Source organism: Phaseolus vulgaris, chromosome 7, assembly GCF_000499845.2.
Source record: "Phaseolus vulgaris cultivar G19833 chromosome 7, P. vulgaris v2.0, whole genome shotgun sequence".
Lineage (NCBI taxonomy): Eukaryota > Viridiplantae > Streptophyta > Magnoliopsida > Fabales > Fabaceae > Phaseolus > Phaseolus vulgaris.
Window position 1 is genome coordinate 32,054,399 of NC_023753.2, and position 25,075 is coordinate 32,079,473.

The 25,075-nt window shown below is 32.7% G+C and overlaps 3 protein-coding genes across 19 annotated transcripts; all 3 read left to right on the top strand.

Annotated features, from left to right (window-relative positions):
• The first annotated feature begins 337 nt into the window (after positions 1-337).
• LOC137830040 (E3 ubiquitin-protein ligase RFI2-like) lies at positions 338-10,994 on the top strand. Its single transcript, XM_068637132.1, has 6 exons — positions 338-835; positions 6,583-6,752; positions 7,365-7,423; positions 9,224-9,249; positions 9,346-9,733; positions 10,034-10,994. The coding sequence occupies exons 1-6, from the start codon at positions 643-645 to the stop codon at positions 10,503-10,505; spliced, it is 1,308 nt and encodes a 435-aa protein (XP_068493233.1). The 5' UTR covers positions 338-642; the 3' UTR covers positions 10,506-10,994.
• A 2,140-nt stretch (positions 10,995-13,134) lies between these two features.
• Positions 13,135-19,415, top strand: LOC137830034 (serine/arginine-rich splicing factor SR30-like). Of its 16 annotated transcripts, none has more exons than XR_011084134.1 (15): positions 13,135-13,245; positions 13,862-13,956; positions 14,712-14,777; positions 14,855-14,929; positions 15,026-15,134; positions 15,279-15,325; positions 15,442-15,499; positions 15,784-15,833; positions 15,947-16,003; positions 16,085-16,233; positions 16,316-16,363; positions 17,865-18,079; positions 18,460-18,907; positions 19,035-19,103; positions 19,206-19,415. XR_011084134.1 is itself a non-coding variant. In XM_068637119.1 (14 exons), the coding sequence occupies exons 2-13, from the start codon at positions 13,870-13,872 to the stop codon at positions 19,086-19,088; spliced, it is 834 nt and encodes a 277-aa protein (XP_068493220.1). In that variant the 5' UTR covers positions 13,135-13,245; positions 13,862-13,869; the 3' UTR covers positions 19,089-19,103; positions 19,206-19,415. The 16 variants fall into 16 exon arrangements, 8 of the variants coding, with proteins under 8 accessions (XP_068493220.1, XP_068493225.1, XP_068493226.1 ...); XR_011084135.1 differs by having other exon boundaries at positions 18,714-18,907; XR_011084138.1 differs by having other exon boundaries at positions 17,996-18,079; positions 18,874-18,907.
• A 1,511-nt stretch (positions 19,416-20,926) lies between these two features.
• LOC137830035 (uncharacterized) lies at positions 20,927-23,773 on the top strand. 2 transcript variants are annotated; one of them, XM_068637127.1, is made up of 4 exons: positions 20,927-21,332; positions 21,482-21,572; positions 23,302-23,387; positions 23,542-23,773. In XM_068637127.1, exons 1-4 carry the CDS (start codon positions 21,301-21,303, stop codon positions 23,630-23,632), a joined length of 300 nt encoding a protein of 99 aa, XP_068493228.1. In that variant the 5' UTR covers positions 20,927-21,300; the 3' UTR covers positions 23,633-23,773. The 2 variants fall into 2 exon arrangements, with proteins under 2 accessions (XP_068493228.1, XP_068493229.1); XM_068637128.1 differs by lacking the exon at positions 23,302-23,387.
• The last annotated feature ends 1,302 nt before the right edge of the window (positions 23,774-25,075 follow it).

Here is a 25,075-nt window from a genome sequence, read left to right on the forward strand (position 1 = left end):
TATTACAAGAAAACCAAGAGGGTAAAATATTATTTTTTTAAAAATAACTTACAGTCAGGTTGATGAAAATTTTATTTATACATGTATGTTACTCAAGAGGGAACAGTTATTGGTGTAAGAAAATATAAAAATAATCTAATTATAATGATTATTTTTCAAAATAAAAATGTTTTGTTGTTTTCTGTGCATTGCCAGAAAAGAATCATACATTGACATATAGAAATGAAATGCATATATTTGTAATCATAATAGAGGAGAAAACGACATTAGATACAGCAAAGAGGAATTAAAGAAACATTTAGAGTTAAAGAAAATGAAAAAATAATAATTTAAAGTCAAAGGAAGGTGAAGACACCGCCAATGAATCATAACCGTCGGTGAAGTTGATTGGACAAGAGTGATCAGAGTCAGAGGAAGAATCCAACGATCCCCAGTGGATTGAATGGAAATAAAAAAAAAAATCCAAAAGAAATTCATTCAATCTTCTTCTGCCCCAAAACGCAGACCAAACCAAAGACTTCAGATCTCAGATTACACCTTTTCCTTACTTTTCTCATCCCTGTCCTAACTCGGACAACACAAATTCAATCAAACGCAGTCGTTCGTTCTTTCTTCCTCTTGTTCCGATTTTAGGGTTTTGTAATGGGTCTTGGTAACGACGAAGAGGATGATAATAATAACAATACCAATAGTAATAAGGTCGTAGACGACGGAGGAGATGGTGGATGTGGAAAGTCTTTCGCCTCGGTTCCTTGTTCCATTTGCCTCGAGCCTGTTGCCGATAATGGGGATAGATCCTGGGCTAAGCTTCAATGCGGTCATCAATTTCATCTTGGTAACTCCAATTTCTCTCCCTCAGTGTCTGTAAATGCGATGACTTACATATTCCTTGAATTAGAATGACACAGCTTAGGCACTTGTGCATTCATAAGCCGATGCCTCAATCGATGTTAGCTGCAACAATTGAGATCTAGAATTTGGAAGGAAATTTGGTTTCCGTTTCATAATTGTTTTAATCATCGGTGGATGCAGATACAAGCATATAATCATCATCATCATCATAATAATAATAATATAATATCACACAAACTATTCATGACAACTTTTTATTCTCGATAGTATGTTAATTGGTGTTGAGGTTCTAAAGCCAAGGAGTTTTGGGGTTTATGGATTCGGATTTGGTTTGTTGATCATTTACTTTGAATGGAGAATTGGAGAGCATTTAGGCTGGATATACTATTGTTTTGTTTTTAAACTCTCATATTCAAACAAATTTTGCAATTTTGATTCATTACATTTTGTAGTTTAATGATGGCGGTGATTGGAATATCCGTCTTGCTACAGCCAAGTTAGAATTTATGATGATATTTTGGAAATCTAGATCAGTTTCAATATTTGTAACCTGGTTGGAATTCATGATTATGTACGGAGAAGTTGGACATTGTCTTTGTCTTGATGAATTGTTTTAAAAAAAAGAAAAGAACTGACCTTCTGAGTTTGTCTAACTTTGTATAGCTTTGATGAAATTTCTGCATAACACATGTAACTGCTCACACTTAACAATTGCTTTAAATAACTCCTGTCTAAAGTGAGCAAATTGGGAGTGTGTGATTTCATTGACTTGGTCTTGTTGAGGCGCAGTATGTATTAACTGCTTTTAATGACGGTGAGAAAATCCAGAGGGTGTCTTATTAATTGCTTAACGACAAATATTGTGACATTTTGACTAACTTTCATAAATTTGGTGGAATTTCGGCGTAATACATGTAGTTGCTCATGGTTAGCAGTGCGTATTGACTGCTTTTAATTAGGTCTTGTCAACAGTGAGAATCTCCAGTGTGTGTGATTTCATGTTTTGGCATTGTTGAATTGGTTAACCGACAAAAAATGTGGTGTTTTTGACCTTTTCCTTAAATTTAGTGGAATTTCTGCATAATATGCTTGGTTGCTATTGTTTAGCAGTTACTGTGCTTGTTTTTAATAGGTTTTGTCAACAGTAAGGAGATCAGGAGAGTGTGATTTCATTGTCTTGGTCTGGTTGAATTGGTTAAATTTGGAGGAATTTCTGCATAATGTAGGCAGTCTTTCCTGTTTAGCAGTATATATTGATTGCTGATAAAAAAAAAATCGATTGCTGTTACTTAGTCTTGACTGCAGTGAGGAATTCCAGAGTGTGTGGTTTCTTTATTTTTCAGTGGAACCCAGTGAGGGTATATTTACCAGAGCTATATTAACTTTTTTCCCGAACAGCCGATATAATGTTGTACATGATGTAAACTTTCCCTCTCTGAAACTAAGAATTAAGATTCTGTTATGCAAATATCAAATAAAAAAATAGAGATGCAGGAAGCCAATGGATAGATAACCCTTATTTTATTGTTCAGGTGCCATGTCAAAAAGAAGTTTCACAATTATATTGGATAGAGGGGATCTGAGGGGAATAGGTTCCACATGTGTATATGAATCAAATCTTTCTATGATAATGTCCAAATTGTATTGGATATAGCACCCCGACAGTTTTCTAAACAATATTAATGAATTATTCTTATTAAACCTAAAACTATAATCCTCTTCACTAGAGGAAGCATTTTCAATTGGTCCTTATATGGATGCTTATTTAGGAGAGTGTTATGGTTTGGGTTGAATTAGCAGTGGTCATTTCAATGTACACTGTTTCCTCACTTGGCATCTTATTCTGAGTTTAATGCATCAAGGTGAGGTCAGCAATGGATTTTATTAAAGGCTTTATAAAAATATTAGAAATAGAATCACTTTTGTTGTCATTGTTGGCGAATATCTGGATTGAAGGAGGTGCTTACAGTTTAAAGTATTTCTTAAAAGTTAAAACTAAAATTCACAATTTGACACTGTCAATTTTGTTCTCATTGTCACAAGACAAGTGAAAGACTCTATGTGATTCTATGATCAAACAAATTCAATCCTTGCATGTATACACTTTGAAAGTAATTTCACATGTCATGTTAAATAAAACGGATAAGCACATGGGTTTCCCTGAGTTTTGTGCTAATTACACTTACACCTGTCCTGATTGAAAAATTGCACTTATATCCCTATACATATTGGCACCTTCTGCATTTTAAAAGAATACACACTCCTGAGTTTTTTTTATTTATGTTTTGGTTCATGCGGATGGTATCCTTCAAAATTAGAAGTAAGTGTGGTGCAAAGGAATTAGGTGTACTTTTGAAATCAAGACTGGTTTAAATAGATGTTAACCTCATACGAGATTATTGTAGATATCCCTCAAGAATGTTATTACTAGTAATATATTTTGTTATTTTTTTCCAGTTTTTAATATTTGGCATTGTTTATAAATTTACCCTTCCAATTTTGATTTATTTGATAATGCAAGCAAGTTAAAGTGTGGCCATTTGGTTTTAATTGTAAAACATCATATATTAGGTCCATGAATATGTTTTATCTTCATCTGCCATAAGAAGAAAACTTTTGGTTTTGAAGGGTGGACAAAGCACTAGCTGTACTTAACCTTGTGCGGATCTTGAAATGCTTCTTTAGTGCGTGCCCTGCATTTAATACTTCTATCAAAAACCGAGTTGTGTGAAAAAAATACGACATTAACTCATGGTTTAAGTGTTAGATGTTGTTGGTTATACTTTAGCATTGGATGATTATGGGGCTGATTAAGTTTGTACTAATATTATCATTGTAAGCTTAGTTTCTGCATACAATTTGCGATTTCATTCACACATTGTTTTTATGAATTGTCATCTTTGAAAAAGTATATTGCATTATTCATTGTTCCCTGTCGTACTAAGAGCTTTTGTTGCTATGCATGTACTATTAGTATTGACTTTTAATAACGAGAAAATTGCAATCTGAAGAGAGAATAGAATGATTTCATTGAGGATTTGAAAATAATATTAGATAGGTATTTCTAGCATAGAACAAGGCTGCGTGAAGGAAATAAATCACCCCTAATAATCAGAAATAATCTCCTCACAATCAGGTTTAGCTTCCTGGACAGACTCCTTTACAAAATCCTTTGATTCAAGGGATTTCAAACTTGATAAACTGAAATGATTTACATCTAATTTACAATATCCACATTTTCTGCTTCATCCCCTCTCCCCCAGTTTTATTAACAGATGTTTTCCATTCTTAGCTTGGTAAATGGGTCATTGAAATTGGGGCCTTTCAGCCTCTTTGCTGGACATCAGCTATTTGCTGTGTGAATGGAACACACTAGGTTTTCTTTTAGCTTTTCCATGGTGAAGTGTGAATAAGTTGTCTATTTCAACATGCTTTGTCCTATACTCCTATCATGTTTGTAGGATTGAGTTATATTAATCGCCAACTTCTGGTTATAATGGAGCTTAATGAGACCTACTAACTTGACTTCCAAGTCATCTAGGATAACTTTTATCCAAAGATGAACGAAAATTCCTTGAGTAATAGATTTTGAATTTTGATTATGTAGATGATCTAGCTATCATGTTGTGTTTTTACTTTTTCATTTAACTAAATTTTCTTGTAGGAAAGTGCAATATGTGAATCTATCTACTAGTGAACCTGTAAGTCTGCATTAGTGTTATAAGAACCTTTGGAGAACCACACCATAAAAAGGTGGTTGTTGTAGTTGGAAAGCCCAACAAGGTCTAGTTAACCCTACATTAAAATCCTATACATCAATTGCGCGACTCAAGTCCTGTACCAACTGGATTCTGACATCCCATCACACTCCATAGCTGTCTTACGATCATGTTGGTTTGTTATGCACTTTCCCTTTGATTACTTTGGTGAGTAGTGCAATACCAATGCCATCGCCTATTTAGCTTGTTTGCTGTTCAAAAACATGTTGGAAGCTCATAAAACCCTGCAGTCCATACTAGAATCCTTCAAATGGGGACAGAACTCCCATACTTTGCAATTGGATCCTAACATCACTTTTTAACTATTCTTGAATAGGACTCTATTTTTCGGTCTCCCCTGTGAATTGTGTAAACTCTGTATGCAGATTAAAGGTGAGGTTCTCTTGGGTCATGCATGAATTGACTAATGAGACTTATTGAATACCTTTTGGTTGTTCAAGAAGCTCACTTTTTTCATCATATATCATTGGAAAATTCTTTTGAGAAGAAATGTTGGGGAGAAATACTTATTTTGATTTAAGGGGATATCAGCAAATATGTACCATTTTTTGGATTAGGGGTCAGAGACCATGTAACTTATTGAGTGAAAAATTAACTTAGGAAAACACACATGACAGCCTGAAGATCAAGTTTGCCTCTATTGGTTGTGAATATGAACAAAGGTTGTAGACCCAAAATACTGTAGGAATAAGTCCATTTAAGGTCTTGAAGTAAGTATTAAAGCTGTTTAAGATCTCTATGTGGCTTTTGTGGGGAGGTTTATTTATCATGTACAAGACTGAAAATAGCCCGTTCCTTCCTAATGAGATTAGAAACCTTTCTTTGAAGGAGAAGAGCTCAGTTTTTTGTTGAGAAATTGCTCATTTTTCCTCTTGGCCTCCCCATTTTGCTTGTGTTTACATATGAGGAATCATGGATATTTCCTTATGATTAAGGAGACAAAGTTTGATAGAAAGGATAATTCATTCCATTGTCTGATCTGAACCTTGTTATTGTGAACCCTAGTTGATTTTTAATCATTGAGTGAAAAATTAGTATAAAAGTAATCACATTTTTGCTTGAGAAGATGAAATCTAGTGACCTCAGTCATCACTGCTCCCCCCAATCCTTGATTTTTCAATGCAGTTTCTGACATTTTTCCTTTTAGTCCCTTGATCTTTTTCAATAAGTACACTGCAAATTGTCAATGGTCTCCTTCCACTGGTTCTTTACATGATTATGGAATCCTCATTGTCCCACACATTGTATTTTTGGTCTTTCTTATCTGGTCTCTGCTCAAGTAGATGATTACCGCATCGTTTTCCCTTGAGATAGGTGTGAAGAATCTGGGACCATTTGAGATAGTTGTTTCCGTTGAAGCTTCTCAGTCTTATCTGCAAATCTGGAATCCTTGATTGGATTTAAATTGCTTGATACAATGGTCTTAATTTCAAATCCTGACATGAAGACCCTATGTTTCCTAAATCAAATATTTTTTTATATGGAAAGTTGGGTCAATATGTATGGTGTTTGGTTTTTATGTGGTGGAATTTCATATCCTTGTTTGGAACGTTAGATGAGACATAAACATGTAAGTCTTATTTTTGAAATAAAAGAGTACAATTTAATGTCACTTTTTGAGTTCACCTTATCGGTGGAGAATGATTCTCTTTTAGGGAGAAGATGGTATGTTGTGTCCCTCCTTCCCCTTTGTTAATCACTTTACAAAGGGGCAAAAGGAGCACTCTTGTATCTTCCTTTGTTTTTCTTACACTGCGCAATAATAATTCAGTAGTGGAATATAGAAGAAAAGTGATTTCATGAGTTTTTCTTGCACTGATCAATAATACTTCAGTAGTGGAATATAGAAGAAATAGTGATGTCATGAATTTCTGCATGCACTGATTTCTTATTGACAAAAATATATGCATTAGTAATATTCTTATGCTTACTATTGATTTACATTATTTAGATTGCATTGGTTCGGCATTCAACATAAAAGGAGCAATGCAGTGCCCTAATTGCCGGAAGATTGAGAAAGGTCAATGGCTTTATGCTAATGGTAGCCGGTCATATCCAGAATTTAGCATGGATGAGTGGACACATGACGAGGACCTTTATGATCTTAGCTACTCTGAGATGGTAAGAGGGCTGTTAACTTATTGTTTGTGTTTTAATTTTATGCTTGCACCTGAGCGTTGGCTTGCATAAATACTCCTTTATTGATTAGGTTTTTATGTGTGTGTTGTGTGTGTGCAGGAGAGAGACAGAAATTGCAAACTTGTTCTTTACTTGGTTTTATCAATAAGTTATTCTCTGAATGTCTTATTGGGATTTGGGAGGGCATTTAATTATATGCTACATAAAATTGTATGAAATTATAGACCAAAAGCAAAAACATAGCTGTCTACTACATTTAAGTAAAAAGGGAAGCTAGTTAATATTATTTCACTATGTCCTTTGACCTTATATGAATGTGAGCTTCCTCTGCCTTGTGCCTTTATTCGTCTACTTTCATTCAATCTTCAACTCTTAGTGTACCGCAAAGATCTGCTGTTAAAGTTTTTATCCATTTTCCATGTACAAGTTAATAAATCTAGATGAAATTCATTTTCCAATTATTAGTTAGTAGTTTGACTTTGACTTTTAAGGCTGAGATTACCTCTTGTTTAATTGGAGTTATTTCTTTTTATGTGTATGGATAATATTTTGCTCACCATTTTGACTACTTTTTTGACTGCATGGTGTTTGCAGTCTTTTGGAGTTCATTGGTGTCCTTTTGGCAACCTGACTCGACTTCCATCATCTTTCGAGTAAGGCATACAAGCTAACATCTATTTTGTTTCATAGACTTGGACTTTGAAATTTTTTGTATTCTTTTGTTCTTTATAGTGTACTAGTGGAAACGCATACACAAACACATACCATATCTGACTTTTATTAATTACATTGGTGGTTTCACATATATCACCTTAACAATTATTATAATAAAGGGTTGCTGCAATGGGAAGCGATACACTGAAGTAAAATGTTTTTGTTTTAATATGGAACATAATTAAGTTCATTGGAGTCAAATTTGGTTAAAGCTACTGATGTTATCAATAAATCTGAACTCTGAAGTCCTTGCTATATTTTAAACACTATTTTGGCAAACAAGAAAATTATTTTGCAAATACTAGTGGAAATCTTGGGTAGCATCACAGTTTTGAAGGTGGTAGTGTCAGTAAAATTTAAAGCTTGTTTCTGACTATGTGTTTGGTTGTGCATTGGGAGTTAAAATTGAAGCAACAAATACTTGTTTGAGTTTTTTGGGAATTTAGCATGAAATGTGGATAATGGATGAAGATCCAAACACAAACTTAGTTGCTCCCTTGAATGTTTGCTTACGTGGAACTACTTTATTTCCAATTGTTTAAATACAGAATATGACTTCCGCTGTAGTAACTAGCTATCCCAGACAATGGCATTCATCGAAATCATAATGTATCTGTCTGGTTTTGGGGGGTTTATTCTATAACCCCCCCAAAAAAAAGGAGGCTCTTGTCCGTAGCCTTAAATTTTGGTGGGTTAAGAATTGTATTTTAATTTAAAGCAAGGATGGATACAAGATGGGCCTTTTGTTAGGATCTATGTTATGAGGAAGGACATGATTCATAGGGGATGTGTACCAGTTTCTCTTAAAAACAGAATAGCTACTTCTTTTCAGTAATAAAACGGAGAAGGGGAGATGACTAGAGTCAGTTGGGAGTTGTGAGATGGAAAGAAATTAAGAGGGTGAGTTCAGATCTCTATAATAACTAGTAAGGTTAGGAATTTTTTGTACAGCATATCTATTCTGTATCTGATACCGAGGCAGAGATTGATCCTCTTTATCAATAACAATTATTGTTTCACATATACTTTATTTTGTAATCCAGTTCTTTCACCTTGCCCTTTGCCTTGGCAGCCTTGCCACACCACCCTAATAATATCTGGGAATGATGAACTTTGAAGCAAGCCCCTTCCTTTCATCCTTTTTCTTCTTCTTTAGTAATGTCATTGGCTAATTAAGTGCGTTTGAGATTGAGTACTCTTTTGCACTCCCAACAGGAGGCCCAGTTGTTCCTTTATGTGGGGCTTGTGTTTGGCAATATTTCAGTATGTTTCTTGTGACTGCGGTTGCAGCCAAAATGAAGACCTGTCGTATACTTGTTAATGAATTTACTCTTGTTGTCTAGGTTGTTGTTTCATCATACAGTCATACTTCTAATTTGTTGAACCAAGAAATAGGTATCCTACCTTTATGAATGTGCTTTAATTAGATCAGTAAATGGATTCACCCGTGAGGTTGACTTTCCTTGCCATGTGAAAGGGATAACAGAATAGTGCTATATATTTTGTACTATGTCGAATGCAACCCAAGTTGAGTATTGTCTGTTCAACATGCAGGTTGAGGATGGGGATGCGTTAACTGTGCATTTTTAGAAACAATTTTTTTCTTTGTTGATGAATAATTGTTTTACCTTTCAATGCTAAATTTTTAGGCATTTTTTAAGAGACTTTTCCCCCACACTCATTAAAGGAAAATAGTAGCATGTTTATTGAACTAATATTTATATTCCTGATTTTTCCAGGGAAGGGGAGTTTTCATCATCTGCATGTAAGATCCCTTTTATAGCTCATCACCCTCCTCCATTTTTTAAAATGATGTCTGCATGGCACTGAATTCTTAATTTACTGGAATGATGAGATGCAGATCATGATGTATTGGGACAACATCCTATATTTGCTGAACATACAGCTGTGTCATCTGCCAGTCATCCTTGCCCGTATATTGCTTACTTTGGACCAATACATCCATCCTCCTCCAATTCTGGGGGAACTGTATCAGAGGCTTCAAACTTCAACCATTGGAATGGTTCATCTGTGCCCAGTGACATACCAACTTCATACTCATTTCCTGCTGTGGATCTTCATTATCACAGCTGGGAACACCACTCCCCTCCTTTCTCCACAGCAAGCACTCGTCTAGTTGCTGCTGATCAGTCATCAGTATCCCCTGGTAGTCAAAGGCCAGTCAGGGGTGGTTCAGACGTACCAAGATCAGGAGGATCTTTCATGCATCCCTTTCTTGTCGGTCACAGGTACCACTACTGAGTTTCCTCACGATAGTAAATTATATTTATTTGCATGAATTTAATATTTGTTCAAATTTAATATGATTAGTGAGCTAAACATAATATATATATATTCAGCTTATGACATTAAATAAACAAATGATTTTTGGTTAGAAAAGATAAAAAATTATGGATATCGGAATCATCACTAGCTAGTGGATATTTACACAGGTCATAAGTTTGATTTTCCATGCACTTTTTGGGGTTACAACTTCCAATGCATTAATTTTTGCACTTGTATAACTTTCAATGCATTAATTTCTGCAGTTCTGCTGCCAGAGCGGGGAGCTCGGTTGCTTCTTCAATGATTCCTCCTTATCCTGGTAGCAATGCTCGAGCTCGGGATAGAGTTCAGGCTCTTCAGGCATACTACCAACCACAGCAACCTCCTAATTCAACCACAATGCGGACACCTATCACTACTGGCTCCCGACGGTCCAGCAGTCATAGTGGATCAGCTCAATTAGCACCAATAGCCACATCGCCAGACCAAAGTGGTGGCTTTTTTCTTATCCCATCAAGTTCATCAGGGCGCAATTTTCAAGAAGAAACCCATCTACCAAATCACTTCCATGCTTGGGAAAGAGACCACTTGCCTTCTTTGTCATTGAGCCATGTTGATAGAGATGCAGGTTGGAGAGCATACCACCAGTCCAGCAGCAGATCAGATCCCGGTACCAGGTCCAGTAGCTTTCGTTTAAGGCACGGATCAGATAGAATGCCTTCACAAAATCGGTAATACACTAGTATCCTGTTCACTGTGAAGCAAACTACCATTATTATGGAAAATTATGTATGCTTTGAGAAATGTTATATATTGCTTTGGCACTTCAGCCTTTGGGTCTGTCCTGTCATGACAGACTATATACTCTGGCTGGCCTTGGAATTGATTTTTCCGACAGCCACCAGTGTGATGGACATTTGCTTCCTCTTAGTTTATTTGCCTCCGTGGGCATAAAATAAACGTTATATCTAGTTGGGGGTATCAGGATTTGGAAGAAAAACTGGGCCGTTGTTATTTCAGGTGATGAATCAAGTGGATGAAGGCAAGTGTGGTTGGATTTGTAGTGGGTCAACTATTTATGTTTGATAACGATGCTCATGCAAATTCTGTGTATTGAGAATACAAGTAATTTTACTTCTACCCATTGCCAAGAGTGATTTGTAAACTGTTGTGCAAGAATTGAGCCAAAAGGTAATGGAAGTTCGAAAGCTGGTTTTAAAACAATAGTAGCAGTAGTTATCTTATAAAACATTACAGCATGTTACAACCAACGTGAAGTGGCGTCTATAATAAAATATATTTAGCTTCTGTAACTTTTTTATAACTCGTTCTTGCAATCCCAAAATTTTCCAATGTCCTTAGAAAGATTTTTTTTTAAAATAAAATAAATCAGTTGCCTGTACGATGCACGTTTTGCAATATGCCTATAGTTGTAAGTTATACATATTTGTCCAATTTATAATGTTTTCACTGTGTTAACACTTCAAATTCAATGCCTGTGTTTATAACTGGCTAAAAGTATTATTTTAACTACTATTATTTTACTAAGAACCAGAAATTTGAAATATTTATGTATGTATTGTTGAATTTATAACTATCAAGTACAAAATTAATGCTATTTAAATTAATCATTATATAAGAAAAAACATTTTTTTATAATTATAGGAAATATTCACATATTCGAAGGGTATTAAGCTATGTAACATGGACACTGACATGTAGAATGTAGGACAGGTAACTGACACGTAGAATGTAGGACAGGTAGACACGAATCTATATATTATATAATTATAAATTATATAAATTGACAATAAATATTTATGCGCACTAGTATGTTTCAGATTTTTTTAAGAGCAGGAAGATATTTTTCATGATTGGTTCAAAAGAATTTGTTCCTTTTTTTATAATCATAATAAAAATTTATACAATAAATTTAATTTTTTTAAAAATTATTGTATTTATCATTTTTTAAATTGTGTTCGAACTGTCCTAGAATTGTCAGAAATTCAACAAATATTTTTTGAATTTAACACTTTATTGATAAGTGTCGTACAAGTGTTGATATACGTATTTCTACGGATACACCATTTAAGAAAAATGTTCAAACTTCATAAGTATTAAGTAAAACATCTACTTTTATATTTGGGAAGGCGAAAAATTGTTCTGTATTAAATATAATCGCTATTTAAATTATTTAATTCTATGACTTTTTCTGAAATAGAATTTAAATTATCTAGTTTTATTGATTGATTCATCAACTTCATTAACATCTAGAACTTCCTTTTATCTTTGTTTATTTATCTTTCATACTTTATTTATCTTTTATCTATGTACCCTTACCATTTTTCCTCTGTCCGTCACCCTTTTTAACAGAATCTAGGTGTCATCTAACATGCTAGTTTCCATGTACTGTTTTCTTTCCTTTTTCCCCCTTAATAAATTGCAGGAATCCATAAGTTTGTTTTATAATAATTAAATACACCCTAAAAATTTATTCTGCCCAATTAAAAACACTTGATTTAGTCTCTAAAAGTTGACTTAAAGTAATCTAATCTTGAACAAATAATTTTATTTTTGAAATAAAGGAATTATGTGTATGTCATGACACAATTTTTTTTTTGAAATAAAGGAATGATGTGAAAACTCCAGAGTTTGTGGAAAAAGAATGAACAGACGTAAAAATGCATTCTATATATTCACTTTGTGATCAATTATAAGAAGTTTTATATCGGTAGTAAGTGATGTCTTTACCAATTGACATAACTAACAACACAATTGCAAAATACTAAAGAAAGAAATAAGAAAATTAACCATTGTTTAATCTAAACAGTAAAGCTAACAAGCACGTCTATTAACATCCTTAGAAGTGGCTTAGTGAGTAAATTTGTAGTTTGATCCTTGGAATATTGTTTTAAGTTTTAACTTAATTGTATTGATCGTACCTACATTCTAATTTTAAAATTTTATAACTGACAATAATGATAAAAAAATTACAATAAATACTTTTTATTTGGCAATTTTACATTATAAAATGTTTAACTTTTTTTTTAATAAAAAAGATTTAAATTTTTTGTTATAATAAAAATTGCGAAGACAATTAGATCAAATCACATGATATTTATTTTGATTCGGATTTCTATATTAAATTAATTTTTTTATTTGATTGAAATAACATTTTAGTGAAAAATATAACACTTATATTTAATGAAAAATATAAATAAACTATTAAAAGTATGATAAATTGGTGATTAATTGTCTGTCTGTATATTATTCATGAATATTATAGATTGTATATTTAATATTTAAATTAAAATAAAAGAATTGGCCAATGAAAAACATGAACGACATATGTAACGGTTAAGAACATGCACGTGTCAATGATTGAATGTGCCTTTTATTTTTTTCTCAACCCTTAGAAGTGAAGAATTTTCATTTCCCTGTTCCGTTCGCTTTTTCGGTGTCTTCTCATCTCAGGGTATGCCTTCTCTCTAACAAGATTTTTCATTGTTGTTGCAACGTTTTTCGTTGTTCTTGCAACATTTTTTTCAGTCACATGCTTGTTTTTTCTCCGAATTTTCACTAAATATGTCTTCTATTGTTTTTCCATTTATTTTCAGTCACATGATAGACACACTTTAGTTTTATTGACTTCAGTTTTAATTTCATCTTGATCGATTCTCGTTGGGAGTGGTTTATTCGCCAAGTGATTCTGTGCGTATGTATGACTCGACTAGTGTGTGTGTGAGAGAGAGAGAGAGAGTGATCAATTGGGTATTTATTTGTTTTTATTGTTTCTGTTTCTTTAAGTTGTTGAGTAAACCAGAAAGTACTGAAAGAAAACATAATCCTGATGGCCCTATGTGTTTTTCCTATAACCTATGTGTTAACAATCACACTTAGTTTAACTTCGATGAACTTGCGTGGCAGCTCAGGCATATTGTGGTTATGAAATTATATGATTGTTCTAGTGAGTTTTTCTCAACATTGCTTCGTACATTGTGCATATGTTTTAGCTGAATTTATTCAGTTGTTTACATTCATTGTATGTAAATTTACAGGAAATTTGTTTTGTAATTCAAACTGTTCTCTAGGGTAAAATATGAGTGGACGATCAAGTCGCACAATTTATGTTGGCAATCTTCCTGGTGACATTCGCTTGAGAGAAGTTGAGGATCTTTTCTACAAGGTGTGGTTATTGATACAACTAAGATATATTTGTGAAAATTATGATGATGTATTATTAGTCTTATTCTTAGGATTGAATACACAGTTACTCACACACGAGAAGAAAACAAGTAGATCTTAAAAAATGGGGAATCGGAATATGGAGAAATAATTTCTGATCTATCTACCGTACCAAATCAACTTATCTTTGGTAACTGGTAAATCTGTCAAGAGTTGCAAATAAATACAAAACAGACAACAAATATGTACTATTTAAACAAAAAAATTGTAAACTTTCAATGACACCACTTGAGATTTTCGCAAATTATAGTAATACTTCTTGTTTCTTTCACCATTACAGTGGTCTTCCTTATCAGGAGGGTGTTGGTGTACTGTTTTTAAAACTTAAGCGGTGCTTGTGTAATGTAAAAGGGTTGACAGTGTAATGATTTTAAAACAAAAGGAATGTTTGTGTAGAATTTTATAGAAATTGAGGTGTCAGTATAATTCGATTAAACCTCATGGGGCATAAGTGTAATTTATTCTTATTGTTTTGTTAGCATTTGGGCATGATATGGTTTGATTAACAGTATAATTGTGATAGCAAAAGGAAGTAAAGAATCCTTACTGTTCTGTCAATTATCTTGCACTATTTTACCTTTTCGTTTACTTTCTTAGTAATGCCCCCCCGCACAATATTCCTTCCGAAATCTAGTTGTAGACGAAAAGATCCAAAATTATATCTCACTAATTGCTTTCTTCGCTGTCTAATTGCAGTTGGGTCCTATTGTTGACATTGATTTGAAGATCCCTCCAAGACCACCAGGCTATGCTTTTGTAGAGGTCTGTATATATTATTTTAAGGTAGCAAAGGAGTATTGATCCTTTATTCTGTTTATGTATTGAATATTTAAATGCAGTTTGAGGATGCTCGTGATGCTGAAGATGCAATTAAATATCGAGATGGTTACAATTTTGATGGTTTTCAGTTGCGAGTTAGTACGCTCTCCTTTTGTTCACTAGTGTGTTTTCTCTGGGGGACGCACTATCTAATGTTCTTATAATCTTCCGGTCACTCTTTGTTTCTGTAGGTTGAACTTGCACATGGTGGACGGGGACATTCATCATCAGTAGACCGCTATAGTAACTATAGTGGTAGCGGTGGTAGTCGGGGAGTTTCTAGGCGTTCTGACTATTGTGGTATGTATAGTTTTCTGATATAGTGATATGAGTTTTCTTAAGCTTGGTATCTTTGTATTGTAGTTTTTCTATCCTTTCATTTTTACTTTCTATTTGCACATTAAAATTCTATGTTTTTTCTTGACCTTTTTCTTCTGTTTGTAGTTCTGGTCACTGGATTACCTCCATCTGCTTCGTGGCAAGACCTGAAAGTATGGCTTGGTTCATATTTTTGCATGCTGCTTATTGATGACATTTAACATTGACATCATTGTATTAGTTGAAAGTTAATGAACCAGAATTTCTTATTTTGAGTTTTGATGATAAGGATCACATGCGTAAAGCTGGTGATGTGTGTTTTTCGCAAGTCTTCCGTGAGCGTGGTGGTAAGTGGATTAAGGTCTAGTTTGGAATATTTATACCATTGCAAAATGAGTAATACTGTGGGGTGGTTGAGTGCATAGGCTATTATGCTGTCAGTCCATTGATTAAAGGAAAATGAGAATAAAACTACACGTGGAACAGGGGGAACTTTTATTTAGGAAATGATGACAGGTGTCATTTTGCTGCTGCGCCCTACAATTTCATGCATTCATAGGATTTTTTAATTAATTTATGTGTTAAAGGTTTCACAGCTTAATTTCTAAACTTTGGTATAATTTGTATGCAGGCTTGACTGGGATAGTTGATTATACCAATTATGATGATATGAAATATGCTGTAAGTGTTTTAAAACCTATCATCTAATGGTTATCAGATTGTGTTTTACCCTCGTTGCCATCTTTTTAATTAGTACATTTGTTCTACTTCTTTACCTTTGTATTGCCTTACAGATCAGGAAACTTGATGACTCAGAATTCCGCAATGCCTTTTCTCGAGCATACATACGAGTGGGTGGATGCTATATTTGACTGCATTCCACTTTCAATTTTGTAATTGCTTTTATTAATGTATATCTCTGATTGGTCCAGGTGAGAGAATATGATCGCAGTTACACTAGAAGTCGTAGTCGTGATTCAAGGAGGAGCTATTCTAGAAGTGTCAGCCATAGCCCATATATCTCACGAAGTCGAAGCTGCAGCCGCAGCAGAAGTCTTAGCTATAGTGACAGGAGCAGAAGGTTCAGTTTGGTTACATTGAAGTATGAATCGGTATGAATTTTCGTTAGCTTCATGTAATTGACTAAGTGTTAATTTTTGCAGTTTCTCTCCAAAAGCAAAACACCCTCATCGTTCAATATCTCTTTCAAGGTCAGTTTCTACTGTGTCTGATAGTTTGTGCTGTGATTTAAATTTTGAAATTTTAAAGCTTAGTTTTTATGCTTCTACACAATAAGTAAAACTAGAATTTGGTCAATATCATTAGGCAAAGAGTATCACTCGATTACTGTAAATAGGTTTTTCTCTTGGAGTATGTTTCTTTCAGCTTTCCGAATAGGTAGTATCATGTGGGGTTCATTTAAAAGAACATCACATTTCACATATATGGTGGATCAAAAATAAACTTGATAATTTTGGGTAAAATTCATTTGGCAAAACCTTTTGTGTTTCCTGCCTGGCATTATTTGTGGCCAACTTGATGATTTCAATGAGACATTCAAAAGGCTAGAGAGGGAGGGGGGACAATACTTTGTATTCTCGGGTTGTCATGCATGCACCAGGAGGAATAAAAAATAACTAAGGATCCTCCGTGCCAGAAGGCTCTTTGTTTTGTGATGCACCACCAGCAGGAATAATATAATTTATTTGGGTGAATTTTGTGATATTTATTTCTACTTTTCACTCATTTTTATACTCCTCTGTCTATTACTTTTAGTTGAGAAATGAGATCTTGGTTTGTTGATTCATAATTTTATTTGTTATTGTAGACCCATCTTTGCTTATATAAAAAAATCAACTTGTGTCAACTTTTGTCCTTGTCAGAAACGTTTGCCTGTTTTGGTTGTATGTATATCTCTGCTTGAATTCATTATTTTCTCTATCTTTTAGTTTATTTTAAAACTATATTTCAGCCGCTAAGTATTCCTTCTCCCTGTTCCCAAACAAGGAGAGATGAAAACTTAATTTTTTAAATATACATGACAAAATAGTTTATTCATATGGGCTAAAACTAAAACAAATGGCATGTGTGATGATTTACTGCCCACCTTTGGGGACTCAATTGATTTAGAAGTTACTGATATTAACTGGCGAATATGATGACAATTAGATGATTTCATATTTAGTTATTTTACATTTTTTTCTTTGAGCTTCAATCATGTTTCTGCGTTTTTTGTAATTTTTCTTTGCCTTCCACGTCATGTATAGGTGAGTGGTGACAGTTCTCTGTCATTTCTCTTTTCCTTCCACAATTCTCTTGTTTCAGTACGATTTTTGCTTTTTAAGTTTTTTACCACGTTAATTCTTGATGGAAATGAAAATTCATTGGATGGAACATCTGTTATTACAAGTATACAATGACATTTCTTTATTTCACTTTTAATTAATAGTGACATTAATTTTTCATTTTCTATGCGAGATTGTCTGGGACCGTATCTATATGAATTGCATTCAGTTTTGGGGATGGATTGCACTGACATGTTGATATTATGATATTCCTTTTTGTGTCTCAATTTTTTTGAGCTTCACTCTTTCTTTTTTACAAGTTGTGTACATTTTATTTCCTTATATTTCCCGATTAATTGTCTCAAAGTGAGTTTTTTTGTATGCATTCCACTTTTTTCTTCTCATAAAGCCTAATATTGTACCATAGACTTATCAGCATAGCACGTCATATGTGGAAAGGAGGAAAGGTGGAAAGGTGGAGGGGGTAATGTTGAAATGGATTGTCAGCTTGGCCACTGAATATACAAATGTTCATTAGGGTTGACTTTTGCTTTTTAGAGTGGCCTTATGCGGCAACCTGGGAACTGCATATTAGGATCTTGATGGCCTGTGGTGCTCAAACGCCAACCTTTTTTGTTTGAGGTAATGCTGTTTTGTTGATGATCACCTGACTGTTGTAACTAATGACAATAATGATATATTGATTAAAAACACGATCTCTCAAATTTCATCTTAACATCAATTGATATTAAGCAAAGGTATCCAACAAATATACAAGTCGCATTCCAATTGAGACACACAATGTGAGAGTTTTCAACGCCTCCCCTCCATAGATGCTTGTCAAATCGGACAAACCTATCAGAATAGTTGGTACCAATGAGTTATTGACTCTAATACCATGTCAAGTTTCATCATAAAATCAAATGGTATCAAGAGAAGTTGACTAACAAATATATATAAGCCACACTCCAAAGTGAGCTAGACGATATAAGACTTCCCAACATGTTTTGCAATTGTTGTAGACTGGATGACGGTAGATGGATGAGTTGCATTCTAAAGGTTGGATCATCATGAACTAATTGCCATTGGTACAAATCATGGCAAATCAGCGGTGTTACAATTCAAAAAACATAACTTGTGTTCCGAGTTCTGGTTGATCTATTCCTTCACTTTAGGAATTCTTATTGTCCTATATTGTGATGATGGGTATGTCTTCTCTATATTCGGTTCAAGATATCATGCGATGCTGACAATAGAATTCTTCACCCTTATGGAGACTATAGATGTCTGCTACTGGGTTCGATAGCTTTTCCGCTTGGGTGGTGCTCGAGGATTTGTGGTGGATGAATTTCTTCATTTTGGTTATGTTAACTTTGATGTGGAATATTGGGTCTGGTAGATAATGAATTTAGTTTTGTTCATTAAAAATGTTGCAGATCCCAGTCAAGATCAAGATCTCCAAATTCATCGGTAAGTCTTATCTGACTTGAATTACTTAACATTATTAAGAATTGGGGAAGTGGTGGAGAATAGTTGTATTGATTTATTTCTTGTACTTTGCATAATCTTCTGCTTTGATATCATTCGTGCACTGTAGCCTCGACCTCACCAGAATCGCAGTCCTAGGCGAAGTCCAAGCAACCCATCATAATCTCATTTGGCTCCAGTAAATTCTCACCAAAACTCCTTATCATTCAAGTAGTTAATTTGAAATTTCCCAAATTTTCAAAACCTCCTTGATTTTCTAATGGCACCTCTCATTTTACAGGGGAAATCTGAACGCAGCTGGACTTTTGAATCTGGAGACCACTACAGGGCATGTATTTTCTGCGCTACATTTTAATTTGATAATTGAACATTAGAACATCTAATATCTATTGCTGCCTCTAGTTTGCATTTGAATTTTAAATGTGATAGTTAAAGCCATGAAACAAACCTTTTAGGCATTTAAATTTGAAGTGGTTGATTTGAACTAGAACTGAATTGTGGTTGAGCTACATTCTAACTTGACTAGGGCATTTAGTTTAACCTTCTGATTAGTACAGTGGAAAGATTGGATAAATTTATTTTGGATTCAATGGATTGAATTAAAAAAATTATTTAAAAATTTGATCTAATCTGGTCTATTTAATAAAAATTCAATTCAATCTATTGTTAATTTTTTTGTTCAAGGATGGATATCTAATTCAATTATAAAAGTAATATTTTAAAGAAATTATGTATAATTGTTAAAAACTGTATAATAAAAAAAACAAAATTAAATTTTGAAAATGTTTTTGAATTTAAAAAAAAATTAAGAAATATTTAATGGTAAAGAATTGGTTGGATTAATTCTTATCGTTACAAATAGAAAGATAGTCATTAGAAAAGTAATGCATGAATCTAGCTTTTATATTTGTAACTAAGTACAGTAACGTAATTTAGTATGCATACTAATAGGAGATTTTTATAAAAAAAATCTGGGTGGTATGCATATTAATTTTAAAGATAAATTCGCATAATAATGACATGTAAAACTAATGGCTTCATGATTGTAATATTGGATCTCTAAAACACGTATTTAACATTTTCAAAAAGTGTACTACTTTAGTTATGTTATTTGTGTGGCCTTTATTACTTTATTTATTTTTACAGGTCAAATAATTTAAAATGAAATATTAAAAAATTATTAAATTTGTTAAAAATAAAGTAAAATCATGAAATATCATATTGTAGAAATAAATTAACTAATTAGATTGTTTCATCAAAAATTGGTTGACAAGTTTAAAACGAAACTAAAATTGTCCTTTTTTTTCAAATTTATTTATTAAAATCATAAGATGAAAATTGTGAAAAGTTAAATTGCTCATCTTTTAAAATATATTGTTCAAAATAACCTCCCCTAAAGTTTATCGTTTTGATAAATAAATACTTTATATTTTTTAAATTGATCGACAAATTTTATTCCATAATGATTAATTAATAATTATATTCAAAACAATTATTAATTATTTTATAATGTAAAAAATCTTTATATTGAAAGTATGTGAACTTAAAATATTTAATTATATTCTACAAATAAACATACTAATAAGTGAATAAAATTAGATTAAATATTTCTTTGATTAAAATTACACTCCCATTTTATGAAATAAAAAAAACATATTATATTCTACAAATAAACATACTAACATGTTATTTTTTATTCCATTCTGTAAATATTTTTTTATAATGATTAATTCTGAAAATATAGCATTTGTTTAGTTTCAACAAATACAAAAATTTTATTTTAATCCTTATAAAATTATTATTATGATTTTAATCCTTAATAATGTCATATAATGACAACATTTGTTTATGATGTTAATACACTGAATTAAGAATTTTGTTGATGTTTCACTGGATGATGTTACTATCATTATATTTAAAGCTTATAAAAGTTAAATCTAAGGAAGGGAGTTTCATGGTTCAGGTAATGCATTAAATTGGTGGTTTGGTTCTTCGAAGTTTGAACCAGAAAAGTTAGTTTGGGTAATACAGTGGGCGAAAATAAAACCACATTGAACAACAGAGACACGTGCGTCACACAGTATTTTCAACGCGCTTTTCTGGCCGTCGGAAATCGCAGTCTCAGGTTTACGAATTACGAATTACGAGTTTTAGTTTATATTCGCTTCTTCTTCTTTTCTTTTCTTTTATTTTTTTTCTCTCACCAAATTTTGAGTATCCTATATAAAGCAAACCCTTTGGTATACCCTTTTCATTCCTTTCGTTTCGTTTCGTTTCGTTCCGTTCTCAAATTTCATTCCCTTTACCTACCTCAACACCTATCTCTCTCTCGCAACAATGTCGGAAGCGAAGACTCAAATTGAATCCTTGAGGAAATGGGTCGTCGAGCACAAGCTTCGAACTGTTGGTAAATTCCTCTGTCTTCCTATTCATTCGTCCCGTTAGATTCTTTTGTTATTCATCGTTATGCCATTTTTTTCTGTTTATTATGACATCGATGGGTGCCTTATTTTAATGATTTCGATTTTTGTGGTTTTGCGGTGATATTCGGATCAGGGTGTCTGTGGCTCAGCGGTATCACGGGTTCAATTGCGTACAATTGGTCTCGACCCAACATGAAAACCAGTGTGAAGATCATCCACGCAAGGTTAGTTACAATTTCTGTTCGTTTGGTATGCTCTTGTTGGTTTATATAATTAACTGGGTGCGTCATGCAACCTGTGCAATCCGTGGTTTTGATACTGAGGAAACGTATTTGTGATTTTGTTGTGGTTCTGTGTTCATATAAGCCATTAGTTTGTCTGGTGTCAGCTGAATGCTACGATTGCTTTGATGTTTTGCTACTGTGCTTTGTTTCATCGAGGCCGGTTGTTGGCACTTGCATTTTGTTTCCACTTTTTTTCAACCAGTGTGTAAATTGGGGCCATATCTGTTCAGTAGAATGGAATGAAATTACTTTGTTTGGAATTGAATTCATTTTTTTAGACCGATGGTGGTGGTGACATTCAATTCGTTTTCATATATCCTGATATAGCCAAGGAATTAGATCAAGTTGAACTCCTTTATCATTTGTGATTAATTCAGCTTCAAAACTAGTATTTGTGTAACACTATTTTGCTGAAAATGTATGATTGCAGTTTACGTTTATAGATTTTTTTCTTATCATGGCCATCTTTCTAATTTCATTTTGATATGACGCTAATTTCATTCTCCTCGAAGTCAATAATGTCAATCAGCTAGAAGATCGAAATACAGGCTATTTTATTTATATTTTTAGAATGGCTATAGGAAGCATTAACTACTATTTTAGTAGGTGTTTATAACAACGATACATTGGAGTTTTGATTGTCTTGAACAATAATAATGTAGTGTTTATTGATTACTTTTTTCAATGGATTTCCCCTTTTTTCTCGTATTTCATGTGGTATAAACATATGCCTTGTTTTCATCTTCGTTGTCTCATCAATTAATTGATGGCATACAGTTCAGCATAAAGCCCTCAACTAAGAGAGTAAGTATTACAATTGCAAAATTTGAGTTCGAGAGGTCTCAGATGCCGTTAAGAGGATGTATACAAGATTTGTTGGTCGTAATGGTATTCCTTTTAGAATTGTGAAATTATAAATAATGAGCTGCACTATGAAATAACTGGAAAATTGATAGCACGCACTAAGAGATGAGACCTGGATTGGAGAGAATTGCGTTGGATTTATATTAGGAAAGTCTACCACAAAAGCCATTCATCTTCTATTAGGGTTGATGAAAATGTCAACAACATTTTTAAATATCAAGAAATGTTTTTTCGAGAACAGTGTGAGAACTCTTGGACGTGTGACTAAGTATTTTCCTACAAGGATATGTTTACACCAGGGTTCAGTTTTGTTGAGTCTTCATTCGTTTAATTTGATCCTGGATGAGTTTACCAGGGATATGCAAAATTATACCTAATGCATTTTTGTGATGCATTAGTTTTGATTGAGGATTCAAGGGAAAAGATTAACTCTAAACACGAGCTTTGGAGACTCGTTAGGATATAAGGGCTATTATTATTGAGTTGGTCTCAAATTCGTCCCACTGTTTTAAAAAATTTCAATTAGGTCCTTTTTTTATGAACTTATATCAATATCCATTTTGTCATGGTTTTTGTTCCTGGAAAAAGGGTAAAGGGAGACTGAGATATGAAGTATATTACATGAAATTGTTAAAAGGGAGATGGAAAATAATATCCCCGACAATTTATTTTTATGTAAATCCAGTGGCACTGTGCAATCCATTTAACTGATTTTGCGTGGTTATCTGATTATCGCTGTAATTGTTTGAGTTGTCATCATTCAATTTGAGGGACCTGAAAAGTGAAACCTTATTTTTGAATCCAGGAGGATACCGGTAGATCTTCATACTTATTGAAAGTAATGAACAGTGTCTGGAATGTGAATAACTGGACTGCGATAGATATTTCTATGTATGTGTGATATATTGGGTTTAATTCTTACTTCTCCCCTTTGTTGCAAGATTTACTGTACAATTTGAGTGGGTTTATTTTTACTGCTTTGGGACACCTTGCATAATTTCAAGCTCATTCTTCTTTCTAATGTTTCTGAGCTGTCTAATTTCAGGTTGCACGCACAGGCACTTACACTGGGAGCATTAGCCGGAGCTGCACTAGTAGAATATTATGATCGTAAGAAAGAAGCAAAGGCTTCATAAAGAACTTGGGCAACCAGAGTAACCTGAATTCTTTATAGTAGGAATCCTAGTACTAGTCATATCTGAATCATATTGCAAAATTTGCAATTGGACTTATACTGTATTCATTCTCAAAATAAAATACTACATTGAAATGTTAAACATGCTTGCGGCCGAGTGAATCTAGTTTTTCCTTGTAGGATGGATTGCTTATAGTGCTAGTTGCTTCACACATTTGCTAGCATTTTTTGTCAGTTCACAGTTATCCTATATATTTATAGGATAAGAGCACTTGGCTGCAGAAAGAAAGATTGAACAACAACTTATATATTATCTGTAAACTTCCACATTCGGCATGCAGAAAGAAAGGAGTTAGCTATTAATATGTATTGTTCAAACTTAATATTATGATATATATATATATATATATTATTTTTATGTGTTTTTTTATAATAAATATATTATTTTTAGTATTATTATTAAGTTATGATATTATTTTTTATTTTATTTCATTATTATTACTTTATTAACACTAGTTCAATTACTTATTCAAGATTAAATCGAGATGTGAGATAAACTTGCTCGAATTGTTTGAATTTGTCCATGTTTTAATGAGGAATATCCAAATGGATTAGATATGAATATAGAAGGATGTAAGTGTATCCAATATTTAACTTTTAAAATTGGGGACAGAACAGTATTTATACTAGTGGAAACACGTGTATATTTCTTTCTGTGTATTCATATTTTTTATTTTATTTTATTATCTATATATAATTATATTTAATATTAAAAATTAAATAAAAAATTATGTTTAATATTAAAAATTGAATAAAAAAGTTATGTGTTTATTATATATTTAATAAAATATATTAAAACTAAATTTATTAATTTAATTAAATATACAATTGAAAAAAAGTATTTTAATAATTTTAGTGTCATTAATAATGATATATCTAAATAAATACAAATATATACTGACATCATCTTCTATTAACCATCTCTTCCCTTTATATAAAAAATTCCATGAAAATAAATAAACACTCTTGTTTCTATCTTATCTTTAAAAATGGAAAAGACAAAAAATTCAGGAGGAAAATAGTGAAAAAATAAGCAATCGATCTTATCTTTAAAAATGGAAAAGACAAAAAATTCAGGAGAAAAATAGTGAAAAAATAAGCAATCGACATCGTGTGAATATCTGAAATGCAAAAAATAAAATATGATTTATAGTTATAGTAAATTGAGAAAAGTAAATTGAGAAAGTGGAAGAAATCTAGTGAGTGACGAGAGGTGGAGAAGACGTTGGAAGAGTCACTCATACGAGGATAAGAAATACATTAATATTGTAACAAGATAAGAAATACATTAATATTAAAAAATACATTAATATTGTAACAAGAAAATAACAAAAAAAAATTTATTATATAATTTTAAAATAATAAAATAAAATATTGAGGATAA

Coding starts and splice junctions, on each gene's coding strand:
- LOC137830035 (XM_068637127.1), top strand. CDS start 21,301: ATGGGTCGTCGAGCACAAGCTTCGAACTGTTG. Junction 21,333..21,481: donor GCACAAGCTTCGAACTGTTG/GTAAATTCCTCT, acceptor TATTCGGATCAG/GGTGTCTGTGGCTCAGCGGT. Junction 23,388..23,541: donor ACTGCGATAGATATTTCTAT/GTATGTGTGATA, acceptor GTCTAATTTCAG/GTTGCACGCACAGGCACTTA.
- LOC137830034 (XM_068637119.1), top strand. CDS start 13,870: ATGAGTGGACGATCAAGTCGCACAATTTATGTTGGCAATCTTCCTGGT. Junction 14,930..15,025: donor TTGATGGTTTTCAGTTGCGA/GTTAGTACGCTC, acceptor TTGTTTCTGTAG/GTTGAACTTGCACATGGTGG. Junction 16,004..16,084: donor TTTCTCGAGCATACATACGA/GTGGGTGGATGC, acceptor TGATTGGTCCAG/GTGAGAGAATATGATCGCAG.
- LOC137830040 (XM_068637132.1), top strand. CDS start 643: ATGGGTCTTGGTAACGACGAAGAGGATGATAATAATAACAATACCAAT. Junction 9,250..9,345: donor GGAGTTTTCATCATCTGCAT/GTAAGATCCCTT, acceptor GATGAGATGCAG/ATCATGATGTATTGGGACAA. Junction 9,734..10,033: donor CCCTTTCTTGTCGGTCACAG/GTACCACTACTG, acceptor TAATTTCTGCAG/TTCTGCTGCCAGAGCGGGGA.